We start from the raw sequence: 15252 nt of genomic DNA on the forward strand, positions 1-15252 counted from the left end.
ATTGAAACAAGATAATGTTACTAAAACATGATTTTATCCTGGATCTTATAATTTGTTCTTAAAAGTGTATATATGGTGATCTCATTTGGATCTGTGTCCTCACCAAATTGCATGTTGAATTGTAATCTCCATTGTTGGAGATGGAGCATGGTAGGAGGTGATTGGATAATGAGATCACAGTTCTCATGAATGGCTTAACACTATCCTTCTTGGCACTGTCCTTGCAATAGTGAGTGAATTCTCTTCAGATCTGGTTGTTCGAAAGTGTGTAGCCCCTCCTCCATCCTTGCTTCTGCTCCCACCATGTGAAGACATCTCACTACCAGCTTTGCCTTCCACCATGATCAGAAGCTTCCTGGGACCTCTCCAGAAGCAGAAGCTGCTATGCTTCTTATAAAGCCTGCAGAACTATGAGCCAATTGAACCTCTTTTCTTTATAAATTCTCCAGTCTCAAGTATTTCTAGCAGTGGGAGAACAGACTAACACATATAGTATTTTCATACTATATGTATGAAAAACGGTAGGAAGTGAAACACTTCCAAATTCAAGAACTGTACAGCCTTGATGGAGGCAGCTCAGCATCAATTTGTAGGAAGATCAGGGGAACCTTGGGGTCAAGGTGAGATTCACCAAACCAGGAGAAAGACCACGAAACAAGAATGGCAACAGTGCGGACTGACTGTAGTCGTCAAGGAGTAAGTAGCAACTACAGGAATGGAGGCACATTGAAAACATCCAAGTACTAATCATTAAAAAGCCAGAGGGGAGCTTACAGCATGTGAAACAAGGGGCCAGTTGCTAGGGGCTTGTGGGCTATCTTAAGTTAGCTTAGAGGGCTTTGAGACAAAATGTGACAGAATCTAAATTACATGTTAACAGGATCACTGCAGCTGCTTTGCTGAGAATTGACTCAAAAGGCCAAGGGTGGAAATGAAAAGCAATAAAGATGCTGCTGCCATAAATTAGTCGAGAAAGAATAGTAGAATGCAGAGTTGTGCAATGGTGGTGTGAGGAGCTCTGTGGACCATCTCCCAGTGAGACACCAATAACTGGTGAAAATTATTTCAAAACATTAAAAATATCTGGAAAGTGAACAAAGGGCATATAACCCATGCAAAACCATTTATTCAAGAAAATCTACTACAAATGGTAAGAACAGTGAGAGTCGATGGCATGTGAGCCATGACCTGCTCCTTTCTCTTCCTGCCCCAGTTTAGAGTAACAGAATTCTTACCTTGGTTAAGTGTAGCCAAGAACATAGGGCTACATCTCTCTCTAGTGTCAAATCTAGGCTAATGATTTCTCCTTGGGAATGGCAGTCAACGGCATTTCTCCTCTCTGCATCTCTGTGTGCAGAAGTTCTATTCTAGTTAAGAGCAAATTTGAGACCTGGAGTTTTCCTCTACTATGTAGCCCCACTCATAGAAAAGAAGCTGTACCCTAAGTGCAGAAGGCCAAGAATACTGTAATTTTAATTTTCCCTTGCCTCATCTCAATTGTGGAGTGTTGATTCAATTCCACAAAAGGAAATCAGAGAGTAATAGGGGCTATTACCCTAACCAGGACCCTGCCTATGAATCTGGGTGTTACACCGAGAGAAGCAGACAATTGTGGTTACCTTTATCTCTGAGCAGTGGCACAGAGGTTTTGCTCAGGGAGAGAGGCAGGTCTCAAGAAGAGAGATCTTCAATGTTCTCCCCAAGGAAACACTTTATTTGAGACACAGTGTGAAGAAATTTCAGCCTAAGCTCACTCTCAAACAGTAGAGATTTTAACGGTAAGCAAGTAAGGAGGAGGCTGTTGTTATCATAATTAAGATAGAAAACAAGCGAATCATTGACTAAACAGAAACTTTCTATCTAGAGAGAACCAGATAAACAGGTAGCTAAGAGGAATAGAACAGTCTTTGGGTCAGTAAAAGCCTCATAATCTGAGTGCTTTTTGTCAAAAGCAATCAAGTATACAGCTGATAATTAGTATAGGCTCACTTCCGACTAAGCTCTATTCCAGAGGCAGACAGCTTAACAAAAACATCAGGAAAAGACAGTCAAAGACGGCCGTGCTAAAACCACTATTATCCAAGAGTAGTCACATATATATCAAAACTGAGAGAATACATTGCCAAACCTCACTTACCAGAAATTACAAATGTAGTTCTTCAGACTGAAAGCAAATAACCACAGAGAGTAATTTGAGTCAACATAAAGAAATAAAGGCTGGGTGCAGTGGCTCATGCCTGTAATCCCAGCACTTTGGAAGGCCAACGCAGGCAGATCATGAGGTCAGGAGTTTGAGACCAGCCTGGCCAACATGGTGAAACCCCGTCTCTACTAAAAATACAAAAATTAGCTGGGTGTGGTGGCAGGCGCCTGTAGTCCCAGCTACTCAGGAGGCTGAGGCAGGAAAATTGCTTGAACCCAGGAGGCAGAGGTTGTAGAAAAAAAAAAATAAAACAAAGAAAGAAATAAAGAATGTTGGTAAAGGTAATTATGTATTTATGGAAGACAGTATAAGTACATATTTCTTTTTTCTTCTCATCAGATTTAAAAAGCAATGATAGAAAACAATATGCATATAATTGTCTTGCTAGGGCTATAACAGGTGTAAATGCAATATATTTTTAATAACAGCAGAAAAAAGACAGGTGGGAGAAAAGCCATATTGAAGTAAGGAACACCAAATAGTATTTAAATTTACAACAACAAATGAAAAGTAGAAAAATGTCATAGAAGAAAGTTTGTATAGAAAACTATAAATATATACTTTCTCTGCTTTCTTATTTCAAGTTTTAAAAACAAAATTATATAAAGTATAAACTATAACAACGTATTGCTGAATTTGTAACATATATGGATGTAACGTGCAATAATAAAGAAGGAAGGAGGGAGGAATAGAGTTATGTAAATATAATGTTTCTATACTTCACTGGAAAAGCCATTATGAAATTGAAAAAGATTCTGAGAAGTTAAAATATATATTGAAACTCTTAAGCAACCACTAGGAATAAATCACAAGGGAGATTAGGAAATATTTGGAGATGAATAAAAATGAAGACACAACTTACTAATACTTAGGGGATGCAGCAAATTAGTGCTTAGAGGGAAATTCATAGCTGTAAAATGCCTTTATTAAAAATAGAAAACCTTTCAAGTCAATAACCTAATATTTCTCCATAAAACATTAATGAAATGCATATTAAATATAAAGCAATTAGAAGGAAAGAAATAATAAAGATTAGAGCAGAAATTAATGAAATAGAGAAGAGAAAAGCAATAGGGGAAAACAATAAAATTAAAATTTGGTTATATGAAATGATCAACTAAATTGGAAAAACTTTAGATAGATCAAGTGGGGGAAAAGGCACAAACTGGTAAAATCAATAACGAAAACGGAGACAACACTATTGACCTTATACAAATAATAATTGCCATGAGGTAATACTATGAACATTCTATGCCAAATATTTGATAACTTAGATAAAATTAGTAAATGTCTAGGCACACACAAACTACTGAAATTGACTCAAGTGGAGATAGAAAATATAAATAGACTTATAACAAGTAAATTGAATGACTTAGTAAATTAAAAACTTCCCACAAATAAAAGCAAGAAACAGGTGAGTTCTACCAAACATACAAAAAAAAATTAATGCTTGTAATTCAGGACTTCTCATGAATATTATCAATTAATTATATGAGGCTAGTATTACCCTGACATCAAAGCCAAACAATGATGTCTAAAGAAAAAGAAATGTACAGACCAATATCTCTATTAATAGAGTTTAAAAAATACTCAAAAAGGCACTAGAAATCAAACTCAATAATATACAAAACTGATTATATGCAATAACAAAGTGGGATTTATCATAAGAATGCAAGATTGGCTTAACATCTAAAAATCAATTAGTGTAATATGCCATATCAAGAGAATAGAGGGAAAACACATGATTAACTCAAAAGACACTGAAAAAGTATGTAACAAATCCAATATCCTTCTATGATAAAAATACATGCAGACACATACAGAAACAGAGACTTCTTCAAATTGATAATAGGTATCTATGAAAAATCTACAGCTAACATCATGCCTAATGGTGAAAGACTGCATACTTTCCCCTTAAGACCAGACATAAAACAAGGATATTTGTTCTTGCCATTTCTATTCAACATTATACCGAAAGTTACAGTCAGGAGAATTAAACAATAAAATAAAATAAAATATAGCCAGATTGAGAATGAAGAAGTAAAAGTATTTCTATCTGCACATGACATAATCTTATATATAGACAATCCTAAGAAATCCACTGAAAAACTCTAAAAATAATAAATGAGTTCAGCAAATTTGGAGGTTTGGATGTTACAAGAGCCATATACAAATATCAATTGTACTTCTATACAAAAAATTAACAATATAAAATTGGAATCTTAAAAGATTTTTGTTTATAATAGCATCAAAAAGGATAAAATACTTAGGATTGTATTTAATCAAAGAAGTACAAAATTTAGACTCTGAAAATTATAAAATATCGTTTAAAGAAATTATAGCAGACCCAAATAAATGAAAAGGCAACCAATGTTCATGTATCAGAAGACTTAATATTGGTAAGAGGAATATTTCCCAAATTGAGTTGCAGATTGACTGCTATCACTATCAAAATCCCAGTTGTTTATTGTGCAGAAATTGATAAGATGATCCTAAAATTCATATGGAAATTCAAAAGACCCAGAATAGCCAAAATAATCTTGAAAGAAAAGAACCACTTCGTGCTCACTAGAATGACTATAATAAAGGTAGATAATAACAAGGGTTGGTGAGAGCAATTGGAACACTCATGAATTGCTGGTAGAATATAAAATGGTGCTCACACTTCGGAAACAGCATGGCTATTCATCAAAATGTTAAACATAAAGTTACGGACCCACTAATTGCACTTCCGGGTAGATACTAAAGAGAAATAAAAACGTATCTCCACACAAAAACTTGTACCTGAATGCTCATAGCAGCATTATAAAAACTAGCCAGAAAGTGGAAACAACCCCAAAACAACCCAAATGTCTATGAACTTATAAAGAATGGACGTATAATGGATAAAGAAAATATGATATAGCCATACAATGAGACATTATTTGTCAATAAAAAGGAATGAAGTACTGATATATGTTACAACATGTTTGAACTTTAAAAACATTATGCTAAGTGAAAATATCAAGTCAAAAAGACCGTGTAATGTATGATTCTACTTATATCCAATGTCCAGTATAAGCAAATCTGTAAAGACAGAAAGTAAATTAGTTATTTGCTTAGGTTGAGGGAGTGGAGAGAAATGGAAAGTGATTGCTAAGGGGTACTTTTTAAAAATGAGTTGATGAAAATGTTCTTAAACTATGGTTAGTTTGCACAGATCTGTGAATACACTGAAAACCATTGAAGTTTACACTTTACATGGGTGAACCTTATGATATGTTAATACCAATATCAATAAAGCTGCTAAAATGATACAATGGTAACTTGCACTAAGTTGATTGATGGTGGAAGTGGTAAGAAGTCAAATTAATTAGTTCTAAATACATTTTCAAGTAGAGGCAATGGATTAGATGAAAGAAAGGTAATAGATGAATTCAATATTTATGGCTTTGAAGGATGTAATTGACATTAACCTTGAGGAAAAATATTAGGTTTTAGTTAATATGCAAATATTTTTAAATTAATGCAATAATAAATGTGAGTTATACATACAGGATCCTCTGTATTTCTTATTTCTAGTTAGATGTGATAGGCAGCTTCTATAATGTCTTCCAGTTAGTTATCGCTGTCTCCTGGTATTCCCTTTATTGTTTATTTTCCCTTTTTTTGAGTGTGTGCTAGACCTAGTGACTGGCTTCTCCTGAAGAGTATATGGTATAAGTGAAGAGATATTGCTTCTGGTATTTATATAATAAAAGACTCTGAATCAATCTGTCTCTTTTTCTCTTCCTCTCTCAGAGCCTTAGCTCTAATGAAGCCAATTACTGTGTTGTGAGCTGCCATCCCGAATGACCCACATGGCAAGGAACACAGGGCAGACCCGGGCAGCAGCTGGTGGGAAATTGAGGTCTTCAATCAATCCAACAGCTTGTGAGGAGCTGAATCTTGCCAATAACCATGTGAGCTTGGCAGCATTTCCACCCTCCAGTTGAGCCTTGAAATGACTGCCACCTCAGCCTGACACCTTGATTGACATCTGTGAGAAATCCTGAACTGCAGGATCCAGTTATGTCATACTCAACTTCCTGACTTACAAAAACTGTTAAGTAATTAATGTGTGTTTTAGGTCTTCATAGTCTAAGTAATTTGTTATTAAACAATATCTAAGATATCTGAATGTTCAACTAATGCACTCAATTACTGAAGTAATTTACATAGAAATTTGTACTAAATTGCAGGTGTTCCATATAATACCTCAAGGTCTTGTTCAATTGCCAAAAAATGTTTTATTATTTTATTTTATTGTGGTAAGAACAATTAACATGATATCTACCTTTCTGACAAATTTTTAAGTATGCAATATTATTACTGGCTGTAAACACAACGTTGTATGGCAGATCTCTACAACTTATTCGTCTTGACTAAAACTTAATGCCCCTTGATTATTAAATCCTCTTTTCTCATTTCTCTCAGCCCCTAAACACCACCATTCCACTCTTTGATTCTACCAATTTGACTATTTTAGACACCTTATGTAAGTGGAAGTATACAGTACTTCCTGTGTCTTTCTGTGACTGGCTTATTTCACTTAGCTTAATGCCTTCAAGGTTCATCCATGTTGTCACATGTTACAGAATTTCCTTCTTTTTTCTATGCCTTGGTGCTTCAGGGTTTTTTATTACTGTGATTTAATCTAAATATTTCCTGCACATGTGGGTCCACTCTTGAGCATAAAGATTGTTTTATTTGTTATTGAACCTCCAAAACAGACTATTTGTTCACTGTGAATTTTTGTTGCATATTTGTTCACAATTTTGTTTTAGTGTAAATATCCTTATCTTCTCTAAATTCCCTACCTTTAAATACCCTACAAGTTATTATCAGTTTTTTTCTGACATCTTGCATTTGTGGCATAATACAAGGCTGCAAACTGGATAATCCAGTAAAAATACTGTAAAGCATTGCCAACATTGAAAGGAAGCTCTCTCTCAGTTTCATTTCATTATACTATTAATTTGCTATCATATTACTTTATTTCTTTTTAATATGACACCTACATAGCTGATTGGGTGTGCAGTGTATTATGACACTTAAGGATTTCCAGTCTGTCTTTAATAGATTTGTGTTTTTATGAGGACAATTTAAATATCAGCATTTTTTACTTCATGAGTATTGTGTAATTATGAAAAAAGTTATATAGATTTAATAAATATGTGTAGCTTTTTAAAATCAGAATTTAAAATCCTATGTCTTTATTTCAAGAATCTTCACTTAGTCACGAAAATGATACCAGACTGCTCAATAACATAGCAAGTAAAATTCACATCATCATTGAAAATGTCAATATTAAAGACAAAAACTTGATACTTATCCCTTCAGGATATTTCATGTCTGCAACTATTAGTGAACTGAAAAGCCCTACTGGCTTGAAAACTTTAGTGAGTTTATATGTAAAACTTAAAACAACAAAATACAATTTTTAAACTTTTTTTTCAAGTCTATTGTGGAATAAAAGTAAACAGTTCAGTGTATGGTATATGCACTTTTCTTTCTATGGTTGGAAAATAGCTATAGGTTAAATTGGGAATAATTTTTGTAATTTTTTTTATTAGTGCTTTCATGTTGGCCAATGTTTCTAGTTCTCTTTAGCCTTCATTCGTCTATTGTTGTTATTGAAGCTTTCCATCTATTTATTGACATACTCAAGCAACTGAATAGCAGCAAAGATCTATGAGTTATTAAAGGAAAAAGAACCAAAAAGTATTTTTCTCCACCCTACTGCCATACTAAGAAGGGTATCTTGTAACTGCCATATTTCGGTTGCCTATGCTTGTCATTAGACTAAGATCCTGTATACAAACACACACACATATACACATGACATATATGTGCATGGAGTAAGCATAATACATCCATACACATGTACACCCCCACTGCATACGTTGGTGCTCATGGTTTAAGCATATACATACACATAACTCCCACATGCATATACATATTCACATGGCATATGTGTGTGTGTATGGATGAAGCAATAACAATAGCAATGTTTTATATTAAGGCCTCTTCCAACATGATGAAATGTGGCAATGTGTTTCTCTCATGATTTTTAAACATATTACAAGAGAAAATAAACTCTATCCAGAAAGATTTCAGAGAAATTCCACAAATGAAACCACTCAGATAGATTGTATTTTAAAAAAACTAATTTGAAATATCAATATCAAGCTATTAATATATCTGAATATGTTTGAATCGTTTTTGGAACTGCTATGAGAACAAATGTGCTTTCGAGACTGACAATCCCTCTGACAGCCAAGGTCATATCAAGGGATAATGAGGAATGTCAGAATAGAACTTGAAAAAAGGATTTAAAGACTTTTGATTTTTATCTGTATGAATTGTTAGTTTGAAAATATTTTCTCATAATTGCTTCAATTCCAGCTAGATAAGGATTTCACGATGTTCATTCCAAATTTGTGGACTGATGTAATCCACAAATGATCACAGAATTTTAAAACTGAAATTGATCAGTAGCATTATCTGGTCCAGTGCCTTTGGTTGGCAGATGAGTTGATGTAAATTAATTATCGAAAAACTTTGTAGTTTAGAGAATGAAAGAGCAAGTCATTACTATTTCGAGAGAGGAAAGTGAGATATAAAGACATTAAATATGTTGCCAATTTTATCAGAACTTGTTACTAGCAGCCAGGACTAAAATTTACTCCACCAACATCCAGTTAGTGTTTCTGCTATCCTATCCTATCCGGATACTGTTGATGGCTCTAAAGTGTCAGCTGGATGTGAAAAGATAATAATTTAATAAGAAAGAGATATATCTCATGGCTCTCTGGATAGCTCACATATTGTCGTGTTATGTTGACAGTAAAGGTGGGGTTCTGGATGTCACTGCTTGAAGAGTCTTGAGTTTATTGAGCTGAACTCCAGAAGGAAAAGGGCAGTGTCATTTCAGTATGATGTATGTTTAACGGACTTCATTTTAGTCGTAATATTTTGACTACGTAAAATACAGTAAGACTTTTTACACAATGTATTTATAGGAATAAGTGTAGTTTCTAGCCACGCTGACTAAACAAATGTAATTACTCTGAATGGACTCTAAATCGCTTTCAACATTTCATTACAAAGCAATTACATCTGAGTCTTCCCAGAGCTCTCAGCATGGCTCTTAAAAAAGAAATTACACAAACAGGTGAAATCAACCATTATGAAATATAACCTATATCCCTAAAGAGCAAGGCTCTGGAGTAGAAGTGGAGTGGAATGAAGTGGGAGAAGTTTAAGACAGGTGATAAACATGTTTTATTTTCAAGGTAACTGTCCTGAGAGAATTTATCATGCTTACTCAAGGTAAGCTTATTTTTGAAATGGAAAATATTTACTTAATTTTATAATGCTATGAAGCAGCGCCACATTTATCAGACATTTCCTAAAAGTTAAGTAAAAAATGACCCCTTGTAAATCCATATTTAAAAAAAAAAAAAAACTAGGCGTTTTAAAAGCAAGATGTAACTGCATGCTCCTCTGTATTTAGAAAGGTCATAACTGGTTAATTAACACTATTGAATGCTTACTATGTGCCAGCCGCTGCTCTAAGCACATTATGTATCCCCCCAGCAATTCCATGAGGTAGTTGTTACCATTATCCTCAGTTTTATAAATGGAGAAACAGACATGGAGAATCTTTGTTCAAGGTCAAGCAACCGTCAATGGAAGGTGAGGATTCAAACAGATAATCTGGTGCCTGAGTCCTTGATCTTAACCGCTTTTTATGCTTTCTACATTTACTACTAAGAATCCTGTGTGCAGATCTGACATTGGTCTGGGGATTTAGAGACGCAAAGAGTGAGGAGCTATGAGCTTAACAACTGGGCATAACTTTATAACATATCATAGTATTAATTTGACTTGGGCTATGCTTCCAAAGATGGCTTAAAACAACGAAAATATCAGTAAATCACACAGTACTAACGAATCATAACAGTTTAAGTTAGGAGTTCCTAACTAGGAACTAGGGTCTTTGGTGGATTCACAAACCCTTTGTGATTGTCCCACTGGGTGAAGATGTGAGAATGTGCATCTGAGCATTTTTCAAGGGAAAATGTTTCTGTCTTTTGTTAGATTCTTAAAGGAATACATGGCTTAATTAATGTCTAGAGCAGGGATGAGCAAACTTTTTTTTTGTAAAGGTTGAGATAAAAATATTTTAGGCTTTGTGGACCATAAGATCTCTTTCACAACCATTCAACTCTGCCATTGCAATGTGAAAGCAGCTGCAGGCAATTCATAAAGGAATGAGCGTGGCAGTGTTCAAACAAAATTTTATTTATGAACATTTAAATGTAAATTTTATATAATTTTTACATGCCACAAAATATCACTGTTCCTTTGTTTACTTTTGATTTGAATTATTAAGAAATGTTTTTAAAAAAAGGCTTTCTTAGCTCAGGGATCATAAAAAGCAAGTAGCACTCCAGAACTGGCTTAAAGGTCATAATTTTCCAGCCCCTCGTCTAGAGCAAGTGATTCTTAGTGTAGAATCATGGGGATCATCTGGGAAGTTTCTGAAATGCAAATTGTCAGGCCTCTCTGCAGATCTACTGAATCAGAAACTGCTAATGGACCAAGCAATCTGTGTTTTAGAAGTCTTCTAGGTGAAATAGATCACACTAAAATATGAAAGCCACTGGTCTAGAGTCATGGCTCCAAACATTCAACTCATTCATTTCTTTCTTCATTCTTGCAACAAATGATTTTTTAAACTATTATTTAAAAAATAGTTCAGGGCTATGTGCAGGTTTATGATATAGATAAATTGTGTCATGGAGTTTCAGTGTACAGATTATTTTGTCACCCAAGCGATAAGCATAGTATCAGACAGGTAGTTTTTCCATCCTCTCCCTCCACACTCAAGCAGGCTCTGGAGTTTGGCGTTCCCTTCTTTGTGTTGATGTGTACTCAGTGTTTAGCTCACACTCATAAGTGCCAACATGCAGTGTTTGGTTTTCTGTTCCTGTGTCAGTTTGCTTAGGATTATGGCCTCCAGCCCCATCCATGTTGCTGCAAAGGACATAATCTCATTCTTTTTTATGGCTGCATAGTGTTCCATGGTGTATATGCACCACATTTTCTTTATCCAATCTGCTGTTGATAGGCATTTAGGTTGATTCCATGACTTTGCTGTTGTGACATGTGTGTGCGTCTTTATGGTAGAAGAATTTATACTTCTTTGGCATATACCTACTAATGAGATTGCTCAATCAAATGGTACCTCTGTTTTAAGTTCTTTGAGAAATTGCCACGCTGCTTTCCACAATGGTTATACTAATTTATATTTCCACCAGAAGTGTGTAAGTGTTCTCTTTTCCTCTGCAACCTTGCCAACATCTGTTGTCTTTGACTTTTTAATAACTGTTATTCTGATTGGAATGAGATGGTATCTCACTGTGGTTTTGATATGTATTTCTCTAATGATTAGTGATGTTAAGCAATAAATTATTTTTGAATGGTTAATTATATTGCATCAAGAATGAAAGTTGTACTATTTTTTGTCTTCATAGATACAGGAATAGTCATCTCATAAAATAGGAGTTGGAAGCTTTCTGAAAATAACTTACTTTTTAAAATATATTTTCTATATAATTACATAATGGCCCTTTACATATACACACATGCCTGAAACAAAATATCACAAAGTTATACGTACCCTCAATACATGTGATGCACCCTGATATTATATTTTATTCTATTTCTATCATATTCAACCCAATACATTAATTTTACACTTCCACCACAAGATCACAACTTATAGTTCAAAAGATACCACAATAAAATGTGCTCACCAGTGCAAATTCCTTGTTGAGAATCATCTGCTCTACTAACGATGACTCATTGTGGAAGAGGTGGGGCTGCATGTGGCTCCACATGTGAGGAAACCACCAGAACTCATCCACAGACCGAAGTAAAAGGTCATCTCCTTCATCTTCCTCTTCAGTCCCTTTAAAACATAAAGTTAAAAATAACTTTAGTGAAAATTTCTTACTATCTGAAAGGTTATTTTTGTCAGATTTATGTTATTTTTCATGCTGCTGATACATATATCCATTCTGTGGGCTTTTTAAATCAGAATAAAAGACCACAGTCTAAATTGAATCAAAGGCAAGGGGACTTGGGATTAGGATGGGGTGGGTAGGCATGGCTGGCCCCAGGTCAGACAGTTGTTTAATTTAGAATTTACGGGTATTTTATACCCTTACATATATGTTATACCCTTATATATATTTTATACCCTAACATATATTTTTTACCCTTAAATGTTAAGGGTAATTCTCAAATAATTGAACATAAATTTTAACTCATAAAATTTGTTAATTTTTTTCTGATTACATAAATAATATATGGTTATTAAAGAAATGTGGAAAGCACAGGCAAGTAATACACAAAGCCCAAAAACAAACACAAAAACAACAACAAGAAAACCTGTAAGACCATCTTCTAGAGCTAACCAGTAAAAACATTTTTGTATTATTTTCAAAAATCTTTTTCTACTTATATTTTAAAAGTTCAGCCCTTGCTGTACTAATATTTTTGCATGCTTACATTTTTCACTTAATGTTATATGTATCAAATTTCCCATTTTAATATAAATACTTCATAAAAACTAAACAATGGATCTGATAACTGTTTATAAGTGTGACTTGAGAATTTAAAACTAGTATCACTTTCTCTTCTTTTGGGAAAATTTGTTAACAGCATCCAATACATAGGAAATAAAAACAAAAAACATTGTTATGCCACAGTTAAGGAAAAAAACAACTTACTTCTAAGAGAATTAATTATATTGCAGCTATCCAAGAATATCCACAAGTGAAATGATAGGGTTTTCGTATGATTTTATACAATTTTACTATATACAGCTGAATTTACAAATATTGTGAATCGATAATATAAGAATTATTTCCTGCTTGTTCTCTTACTACTTAACTATGTAAGTAAAGTAAAATAAGTCCTGCCTTATAGTGTGGGGTGTATTATTTGGTTTATTCTTTCACAAAAGAATATGTTTTACAGATGGGTGTTTGATTTTTTATTTTTATTTTTTACTTAAATTTAGGGAACAAATATTAAAGATGGTTGTAAGGATTTTCTCTGAATGTTCCATATGTGTGTCTTAAAACAAAGATTTCTAGGGTCATGAAAGTAGCTCCATGAAAGGATTAGAGCATATATTTGGTGTCACTCAGTACTTGGAGCAGAGTCCCTAGTTTTGCCACTTAATTAACTATGTGATCTTGCACAAGTTAACCTCTCTAGGTCTTAGTTCCCTGTTTTAAAATAGGATTATAAATACCTGTCTTACAGGGTCTTAGTGAAGAGTTGATGAGGTCAATTTATTAAAGCACTTAATATTGTGACTTGCAAATAGTAAGCACTTTTTGAATATTAGGGTCGCCTTATAAATTCTATCTATTGCTTTATACTTGCTGTGTTTTGAATTTATATGTATTCACACTGTTTTAGAAACTTTGCCTGCCTAGATTATAAATTTCTTAAAGTCAGGGACTGGATCCCTTTACCTTGTACTTACACGCCACTTACCCAGAGCAGTGAATAAATGAATAATTTAATTTAGTCTATATTTAACAAAGTCAGTGGATTTAGCAGCTTCACATGGCCACCAAAGTATATGGCAACTTCTTTCTTTTATGTATACTCACTGTTCCTGGAATACAATTTATAATTCATAATCTTTGAAAGGTATAAGGACCTTCAGGTTTAATTAGGGCTTTCGCACCTTCAATGCTACTACACAGAGTAAAGAAATTCTATTTCTATTAGAAATTTTGAAAGTAATAAAGTCCCATAATTAAGATGAGCAGAGGATTTCTTAATTTTTGTTTTAGCTAACAGTGTTAGTATTACAGACTCATAATTCATTGACTTTTGTTAATATATTAAGAATATGAAATATTAAAATTCAAATGAAGAAGAGTTTATCACTTCCTCAGATAAGGTGTTTATATGTTTCTCATGGTCATATTTTAGCAAATTGAGGTACAGATTAGAAAGAGTTATATTATGTCACGTTATGATGAAAGAATTGATAGTTCTCCCACCCTCCTGGAATTATCTTGTTGTGCTGTGAATACAGAGTGTTTGAAAAATGCTTCCATTCATTTTAAACTCTGCTGATCATTATTGCAAGTGGCAGGAAGCACATAATACACACTTGACCAGGTAGGAGGTCAATTACTCAATTTAAAGAAAATTTTGTGGACTATTGATAGAAACAGATGCATGACTGATCATAAAATCTTAGCAATTTTTATATTAGAAATTATGTTAATTTATAAACACCCTCAAAAAGGCTGAGAATAACGTTTAAAACTTTTCTTTTGTTTGCATCATTGATTAATTTTTGTCAGTTTTTCTCTTGTTTTATGCTGGTCATATAATTCAAAGCCACATGAGGCAAACCTTTGACACTGAAAACAGTTTAATAAAAAATATGATACTAAGCCATACTGAGGGACAGCAGCAGAATCTCAAATGATTTTTAAATCCAACTAGATGAAAGTATTACATTTTGGACTTCCTGTAAACATTTATCTTTCTGTACCTATTATATACTTAAATTATATGTGGAAACATCATTTGCAGTTTATATGTGGCCAGATTAGCACATTTATTTTTCTGTACCTAATATATACTTAAATTATATGTGGAAATATCATTGCAGTTGATATGTGACCAGATTAGCACGTTACAGACCATTAAAATATCTGTGCTCAAATTAAACCTTTCACTTCTAATCTGATCTAGATCCTGGTCTAGATTATTATTAATGAAAAAAATACATTTTGCTCTTATTAAAAATTTTTTTTTACATTTCCTAATTACCAGTGAATAAAAAATGTTTTAATTCAGAAGTAAAATACATGAAGAGTTTGTTTCTTTACTATCACTTTTGGAGAATCTGTGTTGTGAGATAAAAGTATGCTTCTAAAATTTATTTAAGTCTGCCAAAATAAGAATAATTTTGCCCT

General features: G+C 33.6%; 1 protein-coding gene across 1 annotated transcript in view; it reads right to left on the reverse strand.

Moving 5' to 3' along the window:
- The window catches only part of LOC116463277 (bifunctional heparan sulfate N-deacetylase/N-sulfotransferase 4), a 276145-nt gene that overhangs the window by 126203 nt on the left and 134690 nt on the right, over positions 1-15252 (reverse strand). Inside the window, exon 4 of the mRNA XM_032146315.2 lies at positions 12049-12203. Within this exon, the coding sequence (XP_032002206.1) occupies positions 12049-12203 (155 nt within the window). The remainder of the gene's footprint in view (positions 1-12048; positions 12204-15252) is intronic.

The sequence above is a fragment of the Hylobates moloch genome, unplaced genomic scaffold, assembly GCF_009828535.3.
Source record: "Hylobates moloch isolate HMO894 unplaced genomic scaffold, HMol_V3 SCAFFOLD_3, whole genome shotgun sequence".
Taxonomy (NCBI): Eukaryota; Metazoa; Chordata; class Mammalia; order Primates; family Hylobatidae; genus Hylobates; species Hylobates moloch.